Consider the following 24495-nt stretch of genomic DNA (forward strand, 5'->3'; position numbering starts at 1 on the left):
ATAGACAATGCGATTTCTAAGGTCAGTAGATGATTATTTCGTGAAAGGGTAGACCTTTCACGAAATAATCGTCTACTGACCAGCGCCATCTAGTCCCAAGCTAAGCAGAGCTTGTGTTATGTGTACTATACAACTGATATAAATACATAGATATTTTATTGTAATCATCATAATTATCGTCTTCCTTATCCCATTTATTTGTGGTCGTCGTAATATGTTCTTCTTTTCCATTCATCTCTGTTCGCAGTCATCTGGTTATTTACTCCCTTTCTCACCATATCATCTTTCACACAGTCCATTCATCTCTTTTTCGATCTTCCTCTACCCTTATGATAGAGGAAGATCGAAAAAGAGAACCATCCACATTCATATGTAATATAATATTTTATTGTAATATACATCAAAAGTACCCAGATTGATACAAACAATTATACTCATAAATACAAATGTACCGTGCGAGGAATCGAACCCGCGACCGAAGAAAAGCGGTGTGCTAAACCGCTAGGCCATCAAATACATAGATATATTGTTTTGGAAATACATACATATATTATATAATGTTACTGGAGCGGGAACACAACTACTATTTTAATAAAAACTAAATACTAGTAAAAATGTGTATTCTTCTTCTTCTTCTCACAGCGAGGGAAAGTAACAAAACAATATGTTACTCAAAAGTGATATATAAAAATAGATATCAATAATATAAAGTTCATATAACATGGAAAACACTTAGACCGATACAAACAATTATACTCCGGGAACCCGGGACCATTGGAAGTCGGTATGCTAAACCGTTAGACCAGTGAGTCCCAAAATGGTCTATATCTACCCCCAGGGGTCTATGAAAACTGCAAGGGGTCTACGACAACCGTCATCTTGTTGTTTTTACTTTATGTGTTTAACACTAAACTTTACTACAGTTGGAAAGTTATAAAAAATCAATACCAGGTAAGAATGGCGGTCTACCCAAAACCGAAATATATGGCAAGGAGTCGGGATGGTTATAACGGCAGAGGAAGGCCGAAAAAGAGATGGATGGACTGTGTGAAAGATGATATGGTGAGAAAGGAAGTAAATAACGCGATGACTGCGAACAGGGATGAATGGAAGAGAAGAACATTACGACGACCGCAAATAAATGGGATAAGGAAGAAGCAGATGATGATGGCAAGGGGTCAACGACAGAAAAGAGTTAGGGAACCTCTGCGCTAGACTATTAAGTCCGAATGTACTGATTATCAAAATAATGGCGGTCCTCCACAGTGCGGTTTTCTAGAAACTTTTTGCCTCGCACAACCACATTGTGGAATCACCTTCCAGCAATGGTATTTCCGAACCGATACGATATTGAAACCTTCAAGAACAGAGCTTATTCCTTTTTAAAAGGCCGACAACGTACTTGCAATTCCCCTGGTGTTGCGGGTACTCATGGGCGGCGGTAATCACTTACCATCAGGTGAGTGCATGATCGTTTGTCCCGTGTTATAAAAAAAAAATATGTATTGTATCTATACGTATAATTAGTAAAAATCACGGGATGTTACCACGTTTTATATTTATTTGCTACCCGTGATTCTCGGGACTCAGCAAATAAATATAAAACGTGGTAAGATCCCGTGATTTTTACTAATTATATGTATAAATAATGACCACATCAAATTTAAAACAGTATATTGTATCTACCCTCAAAGATGATTATAAAAAGATGGCATACACAGTTTAGACAAATTACTTAACAGACTGTTAGACACATATTCTGGATTATCTCTCGTAGCAGTTGTTTTATGAAGGTGTCTCCACATTTCCCCGTGATTTGTGTATAACAACATTCTAGTACTTGATAATGCTTCGAATCGTAATGCAGACTGAGTCCGGCCGCGGTTGAGCGACGACGTTCCTTCCTATTATGTGTGAACAATTGTGACCATGGAGAAGCACAAGGATGGAGTGGACCTGGATTCGATCCTGGCCGAGCTGGGGCAGTTCGGCCGCTACCAGATGCTGACGTATTGCTTCATTATATTCCCAATTCTCTTCAGTGCGGTGTACAATGGACAATATATCTTTGCAGCAGCCGATCTTAATTACAGGTAATGTTTATTTATTTATTTACTTTAAAAAAAATTTTTAACTAAATTTATTTATTTATTTTTAGAATACAGTGCTTATATGTTTCACAATATTGAATACTAGTTGTCCCGCGCGCACTTGCTTGAGATTTGTTATTATATTTCGCCCAATAATATATTTTTAAATTATTTCTATTTCTATTTGTAAAATAATACAAGTTACTGGTATTCGTTGAAAAGGTAAGTTTCTGTAGGTGAAATATTTTTATAAAACTACTATTTATATATTTTTTATTTCATAATTATTATTTTATTTATATGTAGGTATATTTATATATTAAACTTAAATATTTATTTAATATTCTAGTTGTTATATATTATAGTTATATGTAATGTGTTTGCTTCTTTTTCCTTTGTTGTTATTGTCATGTATATATATATATATGTATATATTTCCACCACTCCACAATACCTTTCAGTCATTCAAAGGTTGATTGGAAGAAATCCGTCATTCCTTTTGTATTCATTAATCATTTTATGTAAATAAATTAAATGACTTTATATATGATAATAAAACAGCTGATGTTGATAACAATCTTAGTACAGTCGGCTTCATAAATATGAGAGCTTCAATTCACGACTAGCTCCGGGACTATGGGACTATTGGGAAAAATTGGGCAATTTTTTGCTCTGTAGCAAATACTAAAAATCAAAGTTAAAATTACTAATATCTTATTAGAATTATAAAAGTTGATGAGTATGGATGGGTGTTTGTTACTCATTCACGCAGAAACTACTGAACGGATTTTGATGAAACTTTACAGCAATATAGCTTATACATCAGAATAACGTATAGGATATATATTTCACCGGGTAAAACCGCGGGCACAGCTAGTAACTTTATATAGTAATAACATCCCTGGATTATTATCACGGTGCCATCTAGTTCCAAGATAAGCAGAGCTTGTTTTATGGGTACTAGACAACTGATATAAATACTTAGAAATTTTTTTTTTAATTACATAACATTCTTAGATAAAAACCAGACCGATACAAACAATCATACTCGTGAATATGAATGTATGTATTCGTGAGTATCATACTCATTAATGACGACATTTTCCAGATATTACCGCGTGGAGGTCGACATATCACTGATTTATTGAAGAAAGAAAGAAAGAAAGAAAGAAAGAAAGAAAGAAAGAGAGAAAGAAAGAAAGAAAGAGAGAAAGAAAGAATAATATTTTATTGGCCTATTGTTTATTACTTTTTATTATGTAGGTATGGACTACTTGATAGTTCCAAATACAAGTCAAGTTCTACTATTGCGAACTAAAATTATATTGTGTTAATTAAATAAATAAATAAATAAAAAAAAAATATTTTATTTTGACGGCCTCGATGGTCTAGCGGTTTAGCACATTCCTTTACTTTCGATGGTCGCGGGTTCGATTCCTCGCACGGCACAAACATTTGTATTCATGAGTATGATTGCTTGTATCGGTCTGGGTGTTTTCTATGTATAATATGTATGGATTTAACGAAAAAAATCTATGTATTTGTATCAGTTATGTACTACCCATAACACAAGCTTTAGTTAGCTTAACTTGGGTCTAGATGGCGCTGTGTGAATTGTCCTGAGATTATTATTATTATTATTAATGGACACATAATCAGGCATAGGAAACGAAACAACCTGTTTGTAATCAAATAGTAATATGTAGGTTTCTAAGAGTTATTTCCATTGATAACATGGTTTATAGAATATTCACACCTTCTCTATTAGGTCATGACAAAGAGTTGGTTACACGTGTAAATAGAGTGATATAAAAACCATATTGCGGAAGCGAATGGGCACACTTTGTTTTATCTTAATCATTACATAGTATAAAACAAAGTCGATGTCGCTGTCGATGTCTTTCCGTGCCTATGTATGCTTAAATCTCTAAAACTACGCAACGGATTTTGAAGCGGTTTTTTGAATAGATCGAGTGATTCAAGAGGAAGATTTATATATATAATACATGTACACCCGTGCGAAGTTATGGGAGTAACTAGTAATATTTTAAACGCGAAAGTCTGTAAGTATGGATGTTTGATACTCTATCATGCAAAAACTACTGAATGGATTTTGATGAAACTTTACAGCAACCTAGCTTATACATCAGAATAACACATAGGCAATAATTTAGGAAGATATTTTGTAAATTGGGCGATATATAATGATAAGTACGTGGATGTGTGGTGGATGGTGGTGTGAGAAGAATGGATAAGATAAAGAATGAATACATCAGAGGAAGTATGAAAGTGGCGCCGGTGTCAGAGAGGTTGAAGAGTAATCGTCTATCATGGTATGGACATGTAATGCGTAGGAGCGAGGATAATATTTTAAGAAAGGTGTTACATATGAATGTGGATGGTTATAAGGGCAGAAGAAGGCCGAAAAAGAGATGGATGGACTGTGTGAAAGATGATATGGTAAGAAAGGAAGTAAATAACGCGATGACTGCGAACGGGGATGAATGGAAGCGAAAAACATATTACGCCGACCACAAATAAATGGGATAAGGAAGAAGCAGATGATAAGAATGATTGCAATATAATATCTTAAGGAAGGTGTTATATATGAATGTGAATGGTTATAGGAGCAGAGGAAGGCGAAAAAGAAATGGATGGACTGTGTGAAAGATGATATGGTAAGAAAGGGAGTAAATAACGCGATGACTGCGAACAGGGATGAATGGAAGAGAAAAACATATTACGCCGACCACAAATAAATGGGATAAGGAAGAAGCAGATGATGAAATGTTAAGTACGTGTGATGCAGACAAAGTTGCGCGGGGCAGCTAGTCTTCTAGTAATCGTTAAAAAAACTATACCGTCCTTATCTAAACAACAATGAATGAAAACATGTTGTTGTGTATCACGCCTGATTTAACAGACAATTAGCAGACCCGACCACGCGTTGCTGTGGCTAAGGTTCTTGAATAAAATAATTATTCTTAAATAAATAATTAAATAATTATTCTCCCAAATTTGAATTTTAATAACTGTATTTATCATAAACATGTTCCACTATTATTTGAAAAAAATACGAGCTGAGTTTCTTGCCAGTTCTTCTCATCTCGATATCATTCCGAACTGACGGTAGATTTGACATATCATAAGAGTCTGTAATAGACCTACATGAATAAAGATATTTTGAATTTGAATTTAATCCCAACAAAAACATAAATGTGAAATGATAGCCGAGTTTAATATTATGATATATGCCTTGATTGTTGACTTCTACGACAAAAGAGATGAGATCTAAATGGGTGCCAAGTTCAATGGTCTGTCCTGAAATGTATTTATAACAATATAAAATATCATTTCTTCTTATAACTTAGGTTAATATACTGTAGCCTAAGGTCTAGCTTGGACAGTTCTCATATACCAATTATTACTTTCGATTGCTAGTTACTACTAATAATAAAATAGGAACCGACAAGTAACATGTTTAAAACTTGCGAAGGCTACAGTATATTTCGTATATATATATTTGACAGGTTTATGTGAAAGAATTTTTGAGTTATGAGGGTGTCAAAAGTGGCTCCAAATGGTTCGTGTAAATATACACACGGTGCTGCTCGCCAGTTGTCTTACTTGAAACTCGGCTTGACACGCTACCGCGTGTCTAGATATTGCAACTATAAATTGAGATGTAAGCTATCCTATCTTTCAAGTTGGATCAAATTGCACACAATGTGCAAGTCAAATTTGCAATTGCTTCAGTAATTTAGTAGTTCATCGCGGACAAACAACGCGACACGTTATTTTTATATATAAAGACTAGCTGTACTCGCGTTTTTGTCCGCGTGGAATTTAACTTTGTTTTTCTAAATTGAATTTTTTTTCTAAAATATAAGTAGCCTAAGTTACTCCTTATTACATCAGCTACTTGCCAGAAAAATCCCGTCAAAATCGGTCCAGCCATTTCAGAGATTAGCCAGAACAAATAGATAGGTAGACAGACAGACAAAAATTGTAATTTGTTTTTTGTAAATTTGTAATTTGTGTAAATGTTAATTTGGCGTATGTACCGTATTTATATTCATAAGCATGTAGTAAAAAACGGTTATTTCAATATTACAAACAGACACTACAATTTTATTTATCTGTATAGATTATTGTGTTATATAAGTACTTACTGTAGTTAGTCGTTCGCGCGTGACGTGACACTAAAAACTTTATGTGCATTATCATCCGTCATACTCGTGAACGTGCTTGTCGAGCTGATCTGCTGAAATATCTTAGGAATATTATAAATGCGCAAGTCTGTCAGTATGGATGGATGGATGCATAGATAGATGATAGTAGAACGCGAAAGTTTGTAAGTATGGATGTTTGATACTCTTTTACGCAAAAACTACTGAACGGATTTCGATGAAACTTTACACTGATGTAGCTCACTACGTCTTACTCTAATTTAGTTACTCAACCATTTCGTTGTGTATTTAATATTTGACTCTAATGAATTAGTAGTAGTAGTTATTAGTAGTAGTCGGTAGTTTCTATTATATTTAAATTAAAAAATGTGAACACAAAAGAGAAACACGCAAGTTTCTTTCTCGTTCTTCTTGTGATGAGACAGCTTTCCGAATGAGCGGTAGATTAAAAAGAATAAGTATGGCTATTCAAAAGTGCTTAAATTTAAGTTTATTTGAATAAAGAATTTCCTATTCTATTCTATTATTTGGCAGTTCCGGTGGTCTAGTGGTTTAGCACACCAATTTACTATCCGATGGTCGTGGTTCTATTCCTCGCACGGAACAAACATTTGTATTCATGAGTATAATTGTTTGTATCAGTCTGGGTGTTTTCTATGTATAATATGTATGTACGTTCTTGTAGTGATGACACTAAGATAATTAAATAAGTAAGTTTAAAGTAAATTTATTAACAAGAACGAGCGAAGGCACAAACAATTGCGAATGAGTGCTAGATTAAAAAAATATAACTGTGACATCTAAGATAATTAAATAAGTAAGTTTAAAGTAAATTTATTAACAGTCTCGGTGGTCTAGCGGTGTAACATCTTTACTTCCGATGGTCGCGGGTTCGATTCCTCGAACGGCACAAACAATTGTATTCATGAGTATGATTGTTTGTATCGGTCTGGGAGTTTTCTATATATATTATGTATGTATTCACAAAAAATATATATAAGTATTTATATCTGTTGTCTAGTACCTATAATAGAAGCTCTGCTTACAGTGGGACCAGGTGGCGCTATGGTAATTATCCAGGGTTATTTATTATTATTACTTCTATTCTATTCTATAGAATAGAATGTAACATCTTCTTCTCACTAGAAGAACGAGCAAGAAACTTGTGTGTTGCTCTTTTAAATAATCCTTGTAAGTTCACATTTACCAGTCGAAACGTGTGAATACAAACTACCAACCAGTTCACATTTACAAGTAACGTGTGAATACAAACTTTTTTTATCAAATATAAATATACAATAAGATTAAATCAGTCGTAGTGATAAGAGCAGACCAGTCCCTACAAGCAGCACCCGTTCACGAGTATGACGGATGAGCCAGCCATCACTGCGACCATATTTTAGGGAGCCAATGACCCGGCCCACCACGCCGCCAGACGTCTGGACATTTTAGTGAGCATGACTGCTCATTCCACTCGACCACGTCACAGCTACTTATAAAATGATGATATCGTTAGCAAATTCTAGTTGTAACTACACAAATAAGTACAAACAGTTTATTTTCCTGGTGTTTACAACTCAATAGATGAATACAGAGAGGAAGCGAATCTTTTAAATCAGGAAACGAGAATTAGGGTATCATTTCCTGTTTTGATTGTTAAAGACAGTTCACAGTCATAAGATTTAGGTTAAATGTAGATAGATAGATAGATAAAGAAAAAGCCATAAACAATATGTTAAAGGACAAAATGTATAGTTACAATTAGGCGGCCTTATTGCTGAAAGCAATCTATCTAATGTATTGCATATTTTGTACTAGCTGTACCCGCGATTTCGTCTAAGTGGAATTTAACTTTATTTTTCTAAAATAAAAGTGGCCTAAGTAACTTCTTATTACATCAGATACCTGCCAAGAAAAGTCCCGTCAAAATCGGTCCAGCCATTTCAGAGATTAGCCGGAACAAACAGACAGACAAAAATTGTAAATTGGTGTATTTATATTCATATGCATGTACTAAAAAGTGTTATTTCAATATAACAAACAGACACTCCAATTTTATTTATTTTTATCTTCGGAACGTTGCCTAAAGGGACCCCTTTTAATAATATATTTTAGTCATCACATTATATTTTATTTAAGCTTTTTAATTTTAGGTTCTTAGTTGTACAATTAGGTTAGGTAAATAATATATTTTTTATATATTATATTATAAGATACGAGTATATAACGAAATAGTTATTTATATTACAAATATATAAACAAGTATATTGCATTTTATTTATATGTAGATATATAAGTGCTGAGATTGGAAATAAATTATTTATTTATCTATCTATATCTATGTATTGTATATATAAAAAAAAATGTTCTACTATAAACTAGATTGTTGTCAATGCCATGTGTTTAATTATTTAATCTATGGAAGACGGTCAGGCCCGCCGGATGGAGGAACTTACAACACTGCAAAGATAAACCAACGGGATACGGTCCATTAGTTGTCACGTCATCAGGTAGATATGTACATACTTTAGACCTTACTAGCATTTACCCGCGGCTTTGCTCGCGTTAATTTATACCCTTAGGGATGGAATTTATCAAAATGTTTTCTTAGGGGATGCCTACGTCATAGTAGCTTTATGTATGCAAAGTCTCAGCCTGGTTTAAAATTGACAAAGTTTCATACAAACTTTCATCCCCTATTTTATCCTCCCCTTGGGGGTAGAATTAAAGCAAATCCTTTCTTAGCGGATGCCTACGTCATAACATCTACCTGCATGCCAAATTTCAGCCCGATCCGTCCAGTGGTTTGGGCTGTGCGTTGATAGATCGCTATGTCAGTCAGTCAGCTTTGAGTTATATATATTTAGAAGATTAAATTAGAAAGATTCCATTATTCCATGACCTCGGTGGTTTAGCGGTGAGCACTCTTCTGATGGTCGTGAGTTCGTTTTCGGAACATCTTACAACATTGCAAATGGGATATGGTCATTAGTTGTCACGTCTTAGTTTAGATTAGACCTATTAGTTTAGATCTTTATATAAACTAGAAAGATTGAATTATTCCATGACCTCGGTGGTTTAGCGGTGAGCATACTCTCTTACTGTATGGTCGCGAGTTCGATTTCTAGCACATTACAAATATTTATATTCATGAGTATGTCGAACCCGCGATCTTTAGAAATAAGGCTGTGTGCTTAACTGTAAGACCACCGAGGCCGTAAATAAATATATACACATATAACAACTACCTGACCCCTCAAACGATTATATATACATATACATATATATGTATATATATAATAATAATCTCAGGACAATTCACACAGCGCCATTTAGACCCAAGTTAAGCTATCTTGTGTTACGGGTACCAGATAACTGATACAAGTACATAGATATTTTTTTTTCGTAAATACATACATATTATACAAAGAAAACACCCAGACCGATACAAACAATCATACTCATGAATACAAATATTTGTGCCGTGCGAGGAATCGAACCCGCGACCATCGGACATAAATCGGTGTGCTAGACCGTTAGACCAACGAGGTCGTTAATGTATATCATAATAATGTCCTGCGCTGACCGCTAGGATAGATAAAGTATGCAGATAACGCAGAGGGAAAAATTAAACTAGAAATAACATGGCCTCAATATTCAAATGACAATGAAATCTTCATATAGCACTCACCATCTAGCGACACACTTCCTCAACATGTCACTGGTAATTGTTCAAGTATTTTTCCTTTAAATGTAATGTATTAACTACTGGGAAAACAAGCAACTGGAAAATATAAATTAAACATTTCTTACACTACAGGTTGTATTATAACACCTAATTTCAATATTTATTTATTCTAAGCTTTATTTTTCCATATAATTACAGTATCAAGTATATATTTGAAGTCTGAATCAATTTGGTTTTTTTACATATGGTGGGACTATATGTAAAAACACCAATTTAATTCGGATATTTATTAGACCAGTTTATCACAGTATACTGGTCTCGAGGGAAACCAGTACTGTGTTAAACTAGTCTATTTTCAAATTCAAATTCAAATTCAAAAATCGTTTATTCATGTAGGACATTTTAGCCGCTTATGAACGTCAAGTTTTTACATTATATTTTTTTTCCCTACCGTCCAGTTCGGTATATAGATCCAATTGAGAAGAACTGGCAAGAAACTCACAGAAACAGTTTATTTACAATGCATAGGTATTTATATAGGTATCTATTTTTAAATGAAAATCCGAACATTATTTATGCACGCTCGTCATTCAAGTAATCGTTTAGTGAGTAATAGGCCTTGCTCAGTAAATATGATTTAACAGATGTTTAGAATTTATTTTTTAGCATTCAACCAGATGATAGCAACAAGTAACAAGATGTGTTTTTCTTCCATACATCCCTCTTTTGTCATCTCGTTATTCACTCCCTTTCTTGCACACAGTCCATCCATTTCTTTTCCGCCTTCCTCTACCCATATAACCATCTACATTCATTTGCCTCTTTCTTTAAAACATTCTTTTCATTTCTATCAATTGCAATTAAATCATATCTATTGAGCAAAGCCTATTACTCACTAAACGATTACTTGAATGAATGTGCATGGCAATAGTTGTTCATGCACAGGATTTTCATTTAATGTTAAACATAGACACCTATATAAATATACATTGTAAATAAACTGAATAAAAAAAAAGTAATTCAATTAAGTTTCTTGCCAGTTCTTATCATTTGGATCTAAATACAGTACTGGACGGTAGGGAAAAAATTAAAAATATAATGTAAAAAATTTGACGTTCATAAGCGGCTAATATGCCCTACAATTTGAATTTGAATAACTTTGCTTACTTCATTCATTCATAACTTAAGAGCCGCACTTTTATTGGTGGAGCTCTAACCATTTCGCACGATCTTCCATTAATTTCTTTAATTGTTGATACGATACATCTCCAACTTTTCCTTGATCTGCGTTCGTCTGCATTCTGTTCTTCCCCTTCCTCTCCTTTCTTCCATGATCTACATTTATCTGTATTCTTTATGTTCTCTCCCTTCCCCTCTTTCCTTCTACTTTTTCTTTCCTTCTATAATATTATTCATAAATACATCGTATCGTATAAGTGCCCTAACATTTTCCACCGTATATTTTCAATGATATATACATATAATCTGTCTGTGTCAATGATATATTCATTAACCCTTTGCAGTACTTCATCATTTCTTATTTTATCTTTCCGTTTAACTGATAATTAACATAACTTACTTATTATGTCAAAATCATATTTATTACTAGCTGTCCCCGCGAGAATTTAACTTTATTTTTCTAAAATAAAAGTAGCCTAATTTACTGTTTATTACATCAGTTACCTGCCAATAAAAGTCCCGTCAAAATCGGTCCAGCCCTTTCAGAGATTAGCCGGAACAAACAGACAGACAATTTTTTTTTAATTTATTGTATTTAAAGATTTTTATTAATTTAATTTATTTTTACGTTTAAAGTTTTAAATTTACACACAAGTATTATATATAATTTTAAAAGTATTTAGATAATGATTAAGACGGCGTGGTTAATTTAATTGACTTATATGAGAGGAGGCAATTCTAGCTTCTAATTTTGAAAATTAACATTTTTCTATTTAATCAAACTAATTATTACATCACAGAAGACCGAAGAGCTGGCAGCTACCTCTGACAAAGAATTAGTCTAGCCATTCAAAGAGGGAACGCTGCCAGTATCTTCGGAACCTTGCCTAAAGGGACTAATATATTTTAGTTAGTATATTATATACATTATAAGGTTTTTAATTTTAGGCTTTTAGTTGTACAATAATTTATGTAAATACATTATCTTTGTATCAACAATATATTGTAAACAATATAAGTTGAGCATATTGTAAATGTACTCACAATGATATACTTGAGTAACCATGTTATTATTTATACAAGTGCCTGTGCATTGGAGCGTGAAATTTTATAAATAGCTGTTAACTTTGAGTACAAGTGAACGAAACGAAACATCACTTAAACAATTGTCATTTAAATTAAATTTTGCAATTAGTTTTGGATTTATATGTTGGTTGTCACAACATATAAAAGTCTGCATTGTGGTCAGCATAAAATTTTTACTTTTCTCTGTATTGTTAATATAAAATAGTTTTAGTTATGTTTATTTTTTAGTTATGGTAAATTAATTTTAATTATATGTACATTTTATTTGCTCTTTTTTTTCGTTTGTTGTTTATATTGTATTTTTTACATTGCACTGAATAAAATATTTTTCTTTCTTTCTTTCTAGTAGAATTAGTAATGGCAGTTAATTAATAAGTAACACATAATCTATGTAACTGGCCTGGCAGTATTATATAATTATAGTACTCATTGGTTAACGTAGAGAGTGACACAACTGTTAAAAAATATTAGAAAATAGCCTAAAGCCATATGTATAATGTGTAACTGTTTGTTGACCAACATTTTTTTTTTATTCTACTGTGGTAAATACTTAACAGTAAGTTACTGACAGTAGTGTCATACTTATAATAATTATAATGGAATTAACTCTCTACTACTAGTGTTTGTAGTGTTGCACATCTAAGTATATATAACTCAAAGGTGACTGACTGACTGACTGACTGACATAGTGATCTATCAACGCACAGCTTAAACCACTGGACGGATCGGGCTGAAATTTGGCATGCAAGCAGATGTTATGACGTAGGCATCCGCTAAGAAAGGATTTTGATTAATTCTACCCCCAAGGGGATAAAATAGGGGATGAAAATTTATTTGAAACTTTGTCATTTTTAAACCGATCGGGCTGAGACTTTGCATGCATAAAGCTATTATGACGTAGGCATTTTCTAAGAAAGGATTTTGATAAATTCCACCCCTAAAGGGATAAATTAACGCGAGCGAAGCCGCGTGCAATAGCTAGTATTGTTATATTAGCGTAGTTTGCTATGTAATAGCTTATAGATCAGAATGACACATAAGTTGTAAATTTGATGTGGGTGAAACCGCGGACACAGCTAGTTACTTATAGAAATAGAAATAGAAATAGAAATAGAAATAATCTTTATTCAAATAAACTTAATACGAGCTGAGTTTCTTGTCAGTTCTTCTCATCTCGATATCATTCCGAACTGACGGTAGATTTGACATATAATGGGAGTCTGTAGTGGACCTACATGAATAAAGATATTTTGAATTTGAATTTGAAAAAAAAAATTTTGAATTTGAAAAATTTGAATTTGAATTTGAAAAATTTGAATTTGAATTTGAATTATGAATTTGAATTGAATAAGCACTTTGGAATAGTCAAGTTTTTTTATTCTACCGCTTATTCGGAATGCAGATTCATCACAAGAAGAATAAGCAAGAAACTTGTGTGTTGCTCTTTTAAATAAATATTGATTTACTTATATTTAATTAACAACAAGGATTAGGCATGCGACAATCAACATAGAAACCGCTACGCACTTCACTTCATAAAATATTCGCCTATAATAAATCATAATGCTAAGATTTTGTAACAACTTTTAAGTTTTGATTTTATACCACCATACGACCGACTGATGGTAAACGGTTACTGTAGCACGTTGACAGTTAATTTCATTACAAATATATATAGTCTCTGAAATATCAATTTGTACAGGAATCACATGAAATTACTTGAATTTGTAAGTCATATGTCGAAATATAGAGTGCGTAAGTATGATCAATATAATAAGTCAATAATATATCTTCCGTTGCTCTCGTCTCATGTCTTTGTAGTTTAATTTATTCTCCAACAATGAGTGTAGTCATTGTGTAATGCACTTCGCAGATATACAGAATGGAATTCAAATTCAAATTCTAAATATCTTTATTCATGTAGGTCTATTACAGACTCTTATGATATGTCAATTTTACCATCAGTTCGGAGTGATTTCGAGATGAGAAGAACTGACAAGAAACTCAGCTCGTTTTTTTTTTAAATTCAAAATACGAAATATCTTTATTCATGTAGGTCTACTACAGACTCTTATGGTATGTCTAATCTACCTCAGTTTCGAGATGAGAAGAACTGACAAGAAACTCAGCTCGTTTTTTTTTTAAATTCAAAATACGAAATATCTTTATTCATGTAGGTCTACTACAGACTCTTACGGTATGTCTAATCTACCGTCAGTTCGGAATGATTTCGAGATGAGAAGAACTGACAAGAAACTCAGCTCGTATTTTTTTATTAAATTCAAAATTCAAAATATCTTTATTCATGTAGGTCTATTACAGACTCTTATGATATGTCTAATCTACCGTCAGTTCGGAATGATTTCGAGATGAGAAGAACTGACAAGAAACTCAGCTCGTATTCTTTTCAAATAAATGTACATGTTTACAATAATACACAGTCATTAAAGTTCAAATTTGGGAGAATAGAGTGACCACCAGCATATGCTATTGCAAAAAACAAAAAAATCTAATCAGTGTTCGCAACCTGAACAGACTAGTCCCCACAAGCAGCACCATTTCACGAGTATGACGGATGAGCCAGCCATCGTTGCACTCAACCATATTAGAGGGAGCACATCGACCCGGCCCACCACGCCGCCACAAGTTTGAACTTTATAGCGAGCATGACTGTTTCAAGTTACTCCACTACGTCATTTATATTATTTACAGCATAGGCTGTAACAATCACAATTGTTTTTATGTCAGCCACGAATGATTTGTAATTGCTGAGAAAAATCGAGATTTCCAACGTCAATATTTGCGATGCGTCGTCTTAATTTTAGTGATGATGATGATGATGAGTTTTAGTGAGAATTTTAGTCATGATTATGATTGTTGCAGGTAAATGATACTATGTTGTTGGTCGAGACGATGTATATTACAGATGATAATAAACTGACAATATGTACATAGAAATAATGATCTTATATACTAAATGACAATAGGAAAATGTAAGGTGGGGTGACACAGTTTAGACACAGCAGTGCCTAGTAGACAATATTGAATTTGTCTTACTAGACATTATTAAATGCAATTATTATTTTGATGTATCTAGGTGACTGTGTCCCATAATGATCTTCTTTCTTCTTTCGTTTCAACGGCAACGAAATATATATATTTAAATATATTTTCCCCAGAACTCCGCGACGACCCTTGCGCACTCCGTCACTTCCCTTAGGTCCTCCTTTATGCAGGATGCTGGGCACACAGGACAAGCTAGCAGGTGTGCCATAGTCTGGGATGGTGCTCCGCAGTCACAAGCCTCCCTTGAAGCGGCACCTCACTTTGCCAAGTTGTACCTGCAGCGGCCCATCTGGGTTCGCAGTCTGTTAAGCGATTTCCAAGTGGATTATGATGATGATAAGGTACCAACATTGATTTCAGATGCAAAGTACCACAATGCGAGTCGTCTCCGCCGGAGTTCGAGACCGGTGGTTGGGGTGTGTGGGCCTTCCCGGAGTCAGGGGGTCGCTGCGAGAAACTCCGTCCCATCGACCACACGTGCACTGCCGACGCATTCCACGTTAATGAGACTCTGAGATGCACCTCTTGGATTTATGAGAGGAACCACACAATAGTTTATGAGGTCAGTACGAAATATAACAACACAATTTTGTTAGGTAGAGAAAATTGAATGATTTGAAACAACCCGAATTGTCCCAATTCCTTTATCAGGATCGTATCCAAGTCCACTTTGGGCGTTCTGTCATTTGTACCAGTGGGTACATCGTCGGTATAAGACATGACGGTAGGGAAAAAATCTATATATATAAATAAAATTGAGGTGTCTGTTTTAATATTGAAATAACCCATTTTTATTACAAGTTTTGTCTGTCTGTCTGTTTGTTCCGGCTAATTAATTTCTGAAATGGCTTGGCCGATTTTGACGTGACTTTTTTTGGCAGGCAGCTGATGTAATAAGGAGTAACTTATGCTACTTTTATTTTAGAAAAACAAAGTTAAAATCCACGCGGGCGAAGTCGCGGGTACAGCTAGTTATTATAATATAAAAATTCACGTTAATAAGCGACTAAAATGTCCTACATGAAAAAATGCTTTTTCATTTTGATTTTGAATTTAAAATGGAAAACATACTTTCACTAGATGTTATCTCTTTATAAAATCAACTAATGTGATCCCAAACATATAATTGAGACCCATATTTTTCGGTTTTTACACACCGCTTCACCTCTATTGATTTTTTGGTAACTGTAGTAAAGTTTAGTGTTAAAAACAAAGTAAAAACAACAAGATGACCGTTGTGCAAACATTTGTATTCATGAGTATCATTATAGATATGTATCAGTCTGAGTGTTTTATATGTATAATATGTATATATATACAAAAAAATGTATTTATGTATTTATATCAGTTGTCTAGCACTTGCAATACAAGCTCTGAAACTAGATGGCGCTGTGTGAATCGTCCTCAGTTATTATTTTTGTAAGTTTTCATTTCATTTGAGATTCATTTTTTATGAATTTACATGACGTAATAACTCCAGTAATTTTACTAGTGATATTCATGGATACATTTTATATTAAAACATTGCTCAGCGATACAAACAATCCTCATGAATGGTCTAGAGGTCTAGCACACCGCTTTACGTCCGATGGTCGCGGGTTCGATTAGACCACTCGACGGCACAAAATATATATAATTCATGAATTTGATTGTTTGTATAGATATAGATGTGATTATTTCTATGTATAAATAAATAAAAAATTAAATGTACTCTATTTCCCAAATTTGAAAAAAGTATCCATGTATTTATATCAGTTGAGTTTCTTGTCAGTTCTTCTCATCTCGATATCATTCCGAACTGACGGTAGATTTGACATATCATAAGAGTCTGTAATAGACCTACATGAATAAAGATATTTTGAATTTGAATTTGAATAAAAACAATAACTAGAATGTAACAACAAAGATATCGTAAAAAAACAATGAGAGAGATTATAATATGAATTATTATTAATATGAATTATGTATAATACGCTCTATCAACGATTTTAGCATAATTACCTAATTGATAGCGAATTGTCGCAATTGGTATTTCTTTGTTAAATTAATAACATCAGGATTATAATTCGATGAACTGGTATCAACTAGATCTATCCAGATATATTAGAAACACCTTCGTTAGATACTACTGTATAATTTGTACACGTTTTCCGGCTGTCGAGTATTTATTCTAGCGTAATAATAAATTGTATATTTAATATTCTGACTTTAATGTACTTCTAGTTGGTAGTTTGTATTCTGTAAGAATACAAACTACCAACTAACAACAATTTCAATTTAAAAATGTTGTTTCCAAAATTATTGAAAAGAGCAGACAATTAGTGCTAGTTGGTAGTTTGTATTCACAGAGTACAACTTAAAAATGTGAAGTGACAACAAAATTATTTAAAAGAGCAACATGCAGGTTCCTTGCTCGTTCTTCTTGTGATGAGACAGCTTTCCGAATGAGCGGTAGATTAAAATGTGACTATTCAATAGTACTTAAATTGAAGTTTATTTGAATAAATTTCTATTCCATTCTATGTATTTCTTATATTAAATTTGTTTTCTACAACTGGAATGATAAAGAAATTGTTGGGTCGACAGAAAATTTCATCCGTTACCATACAAGAATTACATGGAGTTGTCTAGAGAGACTGCGTTGAGATTTCTGTCGCTGCAAATCTGCTACTAGGCATCTTTCTTTGTAATCTGTAAGAAATTGTATGTATATTTTAGGAGCAATTTATTTCTCAGATAATGTTATCGTATCTACAATGTATACCATTTTTGAGTATTTATTACTTACTAGCTGTTCCCGCGACTTCGTCCGCGTGGAATTAAACTTTAGTTTTCTAAAATAAAGAATTTTGACTAAAATAGAAGTAGCCTAAGTTACTCCTTATTATATCAACAACCTGCCAAAAGAAGACCCGTCAAAGTCGGTCCAGCTATTTCAGAGATTAGCTGGAATAAAAACAAACAAAAAACCGACAGATAGACAAAAATTATAAAAAATGTTATTTTGGAATATGTACCGTATATATATTCATATGCATGTAGTAAAAAACGATTATTTCAATATTCCAAACAGACACTCCAATTTTATTCATATGCATAGATTTATTCGTTATATATATTCAGTTAAATACTCAAAAATGTATTATATATTTTAAAATGTCTGCTGCTAATAAATTAATCAACGTTATAAAAAGACTGCTCCAAAAGAAAAGAACGCAACCTTATAAAGTTTCCAATAGTATTTTTAAACTGTTAGCCCTTATTGCTTGGAAACCTGCACCGTATTCACTTCACAATATTAAGACTCATAATGTGGATCAATCACTACGACTGTTTTAATCCTAGTGTACTGATGGGAAGGGGATTGTTAGTAATGTGGACTAATGTTCCCATTGCTAGCGATGTACCATGTCAGATCGATCTCCAGGCAGTTCCCCCTGGAAGCCATCGTGATACATTCCGGTGAATTTGTCAGTTGGGCTAACTGATTTGACCTCATGTTCATCTTATCATCCTCTACTGGTGCCCCGCCAGCGTAAACCGTTAGCGCAGGCGGGTGCACCATTACATTATCATTTAAAAAAAAATCCTAGTGTACTTAATATCTGAAGCTATTAAATTGGTGCTCGTTGGTAGTTTGTATTCACACGTTTCGAATTGGAAATGTAAAATTACGATGATTGTTTAAAAGAGCAAATTTGCGTGTGCAAGTTTCTTCTTGTGGTGAGACAACTTTCCGAATGAGCGGTAGATTAAAAAAATGATAACTATAACTATCTAAAGTGCTTAATTTAAGTTTATTTAAATAAATGATTTTCTTTTCTATTTCTATTGGATGCACTACTGTATTGGGCATATGCCCAATGTATATAAATAAATAAATACTTTTTTTAGTTTGATTTGGCGTGCGAAGACTGGAAACGCACTATGGTGGGTACCGTACATAGCGTAGGACTTTTTGCTGCCCTGCCCCTCACCTCATTTGTATCAGACACGTAAGTAGCAAATGTATCTTCAAATATCTAAATAATAAAAGTTCATGAATAAAGACAAATTTCAAATATTTTTCCAAGGATGTTCTTTGCGGGAAATATTTTATTTGCATAGTTGGTACTAGGATGGAATTTGTCCAAAGTCACCTGTGTGGTATCTGTATTCAACTATTCCTACCATCAGACAGCTTGTGTTAAGATGTATTTTAGCTTGAAGAGTTAGATATGGTAGTATTATTATGAAGTATAGAGACATTTGATAACTTCAGTGATCTAGTGATTTCGCACACCAATTCCTCGCACAGTACAAATATTTGATGATTGTTTGTATTCTTCTGGATGTATGTTATTTCAGTATTTACAAGAAAAATGTATTTAAATATTTCTATCAATTGTCTAGAACTCACAACAGAAGCTATGCTTAGTTTAGGATGGTAGGTACTTAGATGGCGCTGTGTGAATTGTCCTAGGTTGTTATTATAACAAAATGAATGTTACATATATTATAAATATATACATATATAATAAATAAAAAGTGTTCATTTTACTATTTGATTTTTGAAAATATTATTATAAATTAATACATTTAGTTAGATCTTATATGATGACTGCTTGTCTGTAATTTTTTTTTTTTTCAGTTTCGGCCGACGTACAGCTTTCATCTTGACCGCAGTGAGCGGCGGCGTGATGGGCCTCATACGGTCCTTCTCCCCTAACTACATCATGTACCTTGTGTTTGAGTTCCTCGACGCAACGCTGGGCTCCGGCGTCTATAGTACCGGCTTCATTCTCGGTATGTATATTAATTACTTCAAGAAAATCATTAGAATTTATACATTTATACATTATACATTTGCGGTAGCTTAGTCATGCAATTCTGAGTACTAAAAGATTTATATCTTGTTTTGTGTCTATCTAGTGATTTAATTTTATTACTCGTTAGAAAATTACGATGTTGCAAATACAAAACTGAGAAATATATTTCCTGTGGCGCCACGTCCTTCTGTGATTTCAAAAATATAGAAATCATTCAGTAGTATAGTAGAAGAGATATATATAAAGATATCGAATTAGAAGAATATATAACATATAATTACTACCTATTTTCAGCTCTAGAAATGGTGGGTCTGAACCGTCGCGTTCTCGGTGGGAATTTAATATCGTGTACATTTGCAATTGGACAAGTGGTCCTAGCGCTGGTAGCTTGGGCCATCCCTGATTGGAGGACCTTAACAAGAGTACTATACGCACCGTCACTTCTATTCGTCTTCTACTACTTCGTCATAGAAGAGAGTGTGCGGTGGTTACTTAGCAAAAACAGAAAAGCAGAAGCAGCAAGAATAATATTCAAAGCAGCTGATATGAATAGAAAGAAACTATCGCCGGAATCAGTTAAACAGTTGACACAAGAAGAAGAGAAAGCCGAAGAACCTAATGTAGAAATACTGCCTAACACTGAGGAAAAGAAGAAGCCGTCTCTCTTTTTAACCGTGATCAAGTCCAAAATATTGATGTCTCGATTATGCATTTGCTCGTTTTGGTGGATAACAGTGACTTTTATTTATTATGGACTATCAATAAACTCTGTGGCATTAGCAGGGAACAGTTATGTGAACTACATCCTAACGTCGCTGGTAGAAATCCCGGGGTACTTCATTAGCGTAATCACGCTCGATCGTTTCGGCAGGAAGCGGTCTATCATGACTGCATTCATCATTTGTGGCCTAGCCCTAATCTCTCTGCCATTTATACCAACTGGTATGTACAATTACTAATACATAACACTAATTGAAGTAATAGTAGGTTTAAGAATAAGAAATATTTTTTATGAATTTCTAGTTAATGCTAAAATTAATGGCCTACCTGATGAAATGTGGTAACCGTCATCCTATAGATGTGCTGCACAAAGAATGTCAGAAAATTCATTTAGTCGTCAGTAGGATTTCTCAAGCGTTGCCAATATTGAGGACTAAGTTGTTGTACCTCCGTACCGGAATACGACAATAACAGATAATTTCACTGCCATATCTGAAGTTACAAACCGGAATATAGCTTACAAAGTTGGTTGCTTGGCAGCATCGGTAGACGAGACAGATGTACTCATGCTATGAATCTGTACACAAAACAAACAACAAATTACGATATAGGTATTCTTCAGTGTTCATTTCATCTCTATTCAAAGACTCCATCTCCCTTCATCCAAGCTAATCATTTTAAACGGCAAATTTTGTAAAGATCTTTGGACGGATGGTTGTTGAAATTTCATTTTAATTTGATTCTAGAATATGTTGACATATTCTAGGATATCAGTACCAAATTTAAATGAAATCTCAAAATGCATCCATCCATTTGTTACATTTATTTAAATTTAGGACAGATATTTTAGCCACAAAACAAATTTATCTAGGATACTTTTATATAGTGTGCAGAGCAATATTCACGGCGTTCATTAATGTGTCACTTTAGTCACGATCGTTGATAACCTCCAGGTCTGCAGTGGCTGTTGACGTCGCTGACGATGCTGGGCAAGCTGTGCATCAGCATGGCGTTCAGCAGCATCTACATCTACACGTCGGAGCTCTTCCCGACCACCGCCAGGCACAGGATGCTCGGGGTCTGCTCCATGTTCGGTAGAATTGGCTCCATTGCTGCTCCGCAGACCCCGCTTTTGGTCAGTACAGATTGTAATGAAAACAAAGTTTTTTATTTTATCGTTTATTTGAGATTGTTGTGTTCTAGTTAAGTACTAAACATTTGAACCGTTGAAGTGGGTATCTCCAATCTTCAATGAAAAGTAAGATATATATTTAGCACACCGCTTTACTATCCGATGGTCGTGGGTTCGATTCCTCGCACTGTACAAACATTTGTATTCATGAGTATGATTGTTTGTATCGGTCTGGGTGTTTTCTATGTATAATATGTATTTATTAAAAAAAAAATGTATACAAGTATTTATATCAGTTGTCTAGTACCCATAACACAAGCTCTGCTTAGCTTGGGACTAGATGGCGCTGTGTGATGAATGAATTGTCCTGAGATATTATATTATTATTATATCGGTTTTTTGGTTGAAGGATGAGAAAAGGCAGTGAAATAAAAACAATAATATGTACCTATCTTAATACAATAGTGTGTAATAATCTTTACAGTAAATTCGTGATCTAGGCTGCACTGTCAGCTACAAAATTCTTCCACGTGCAGTTTTGCTGACGATGCAGCACTTTCCTATTAAATTAAAAATTATATTTCGACAGATTTGTATCTCTCGACGGCCTCCATCGTGGAGCTGCCAATGATGTAATGATGTAATTAATAAATATTTTATAAGAAAATTATATATTTTTTAAAGTCCTCAGCTGTGATATAATTCAGGACATGGATCTTAGATAGAGAGATAGTCATAAAATATAAATTAATGTCTACCAAATTCCAGGTCATGACATTTGGTATCTATTGACGATTGAAACAACTAGGCCCTACTGTGCTCTCGTATACTAAGAAATCCTTTTGTCTGTCGTCTCTTGGATTAATTTCGTTCTATGTTTGGTTGAATGATTGCAATGTTATTGAAATCACTCGTGTCAATAATTAAATCAGTGATTATCTTAATTTTTCCTTTTTTTGTCTGTCGTCTCTTGGATTAATTTCGTTCGATGTTTGCATAAATTATTGCAATATCATTGAAATCACTCGTGTCAATAATTAAATCAGTGATTATCTTAATTTTTCCTTTTTTTGTCTGTCGTCTCTTGAATTAATTTCGTTCGATGTTTGCTTGAATGATTGCAATATCATTGAAATCACTCGTGTCAATAATTAAATCAGTGATTATCTTAATTTTTCCAATGACGATCCAGACACGAAGTCTCTGGAGAAGGATGATTTGGAGAGCCGACCCCAATTAAGATGGGATACGTCCGGGATAGAGGGAGAAACGGAGATTGAAATTACGACGGTCCGAGCCAAGGTTCGAACCCCAAGCGATGCCGTTTTTTTCGATTTTTGCCACGATGCTGGCAAACATTTACAATGTAAGTTAAACATAGTCTATAGACTACTGAAGCATTAGGGGTGTTGCCGACGCTTAAGAAACCTTAACCCTTTTTGAAAAACCACATGCTGTAACCCCTAGGAAAGACCTCGGCAGTTCATTCCACATTCTGTTAGTGTCCGCGGAAAGAAGCTCCTCTGGATCCTCATTATTTGAGATTAGTCTCGCGAGAAAATCTTTTGATATGATGTTTAAATTGGCAGATGGCATACATGGCGTCACTTCCGTACCTGGTATTCGGTGCGATGGCTGGCTGCGCGGGGGCGCTGATGCTGCTCACGCCGGAGACCCTGCACATGCGTCTCCCGGACACAGTCGAACAGGCCGAGAAGATTGTTGCCATGTCGCGGAACAAGCATCCCAGTGATATAGAGTAGTGTGTGTTCCCGTCTTAGAACCATGATATACAGTATATAGTCGGTCAAAAGTCAACGACTGACGTTCCGATGAGATTAAAATGGATGACAAACAGACGGAGTGCTCTATTACTTTGTATTATGTCATGTGCAGTGGTTTACTTGTTTATTTATTAAAACTTTAATGCACAAATATAAAAATAACGGTGCATATGGCTGACTTGACACCGTAAGGCGTTTTCTCCCAAAATTATATATGTCTGATTTTTTAAATATATTTTAGAACTAGCTGTTCGCGCGACTTCGTCTGCGTGGGATTTAACTTTAATTTTCTTAAAAGTAGCCTAAGTTACTCCATCAGTTAGCCTAACTTACTACATCAGCAACCTGCCAAAAAAAGTCTCGTCAAAATCGGTCCAGCCATTTCAGAGATTAGCCGGAACGAACAGACAGACAGACAAAAATTGTAAAAAATGTTATTTTGATATATGTACCGTATTTATATTCATATGCATGTAGTAAGAAACGGTTATTTCAATATTACAAACAGACACTCCAATTTTATTTACATGTATAGATGTTTTACTTATCCCGCCTATTTATATATTAATGTTCCATGAAATTATATATGTTTATATCAATAAGTATGTATATATAACGACCTAGTGATTCTGATGTGTAAGCTATATTACTGTAAAGTTTCAACAAAATCCGTTTAGTAATTTTTGCGTGAAAGAGTAAGAAACATCCAGCTATCCATCCATACACACAAAGTTTTGTGTTTATAATATTAG

At 34.0% G+C, this 24495-nt stretch overlaps 1 protein-coding gene across 1 annotated transcript; it reads left to right on the forward strand.

The window, feature by feature from the left end:
- Positions 1-1884: 1884 nt before the first annotated feature.
- On the forward strand, positions 1885-24039 carry LOC131851124 (organic cation transporter protein-like). Its single transcript, XM_059201555.1, has 7 exons — positions 1885-2093; positions 15660-15861; positions 19194-19294; positions 19930-20084; positions 20402-21049; positions 21781-21962; positions 23549-24039. The coding sequence occupies exons 1-7, from the start codon at positions 1930-1932 to the stop codon at positions 23720-23722; spliced, it is 1626 nt and encodes a 541-aa protein (XP_059057538.1). The 5' UTR covers positions 1885-1929; the 3' UTR covers positions 23723-24039.
- The last annotated feature ends 456 nt before the right edge of the window (positions 24040-24495 follow it).

Source organism: Achroia grisella, unplaced genomic scaffold (genome assembly GCF_030625045.1).
Source record: "Achroia grisella isolate CSIRO2021 unplaced genomic scaffold, CSIRO_AGI_Agris_v1 utg780, whole genome shotgun sequence".
Lineage (NCBI taxonomy): Eukaryota > Metazoa > Arthropoda > Insecta > Lepidoptera > Pyralidae > Achroia > Achroia grisella.

Bases quoted from the DNA above. Each gene is read 5' to 3' on its own strand.
- LOC131851124 (XM_059201555.1), top strand. From the start codon at position 1,930: ATGGAGAAGCACAAGGATGGAGTGGACCTGGATTCGATCCTGGCCGAG. The intron at 2,094-15,659 runs GTAATGTTTATT...CATTGATTTCAG, and splicing joins GCAGCCGATCTTAATTACAG to ATGCAAAGTACCACAATGCG. The intron at 21,963-23,548 runs GTCAGTACAGAT...TTAAATTGGCAG, and splicing joins CTCCGCAGACCCCGCTTTTG to ATGGCATACATGGCGTCACT.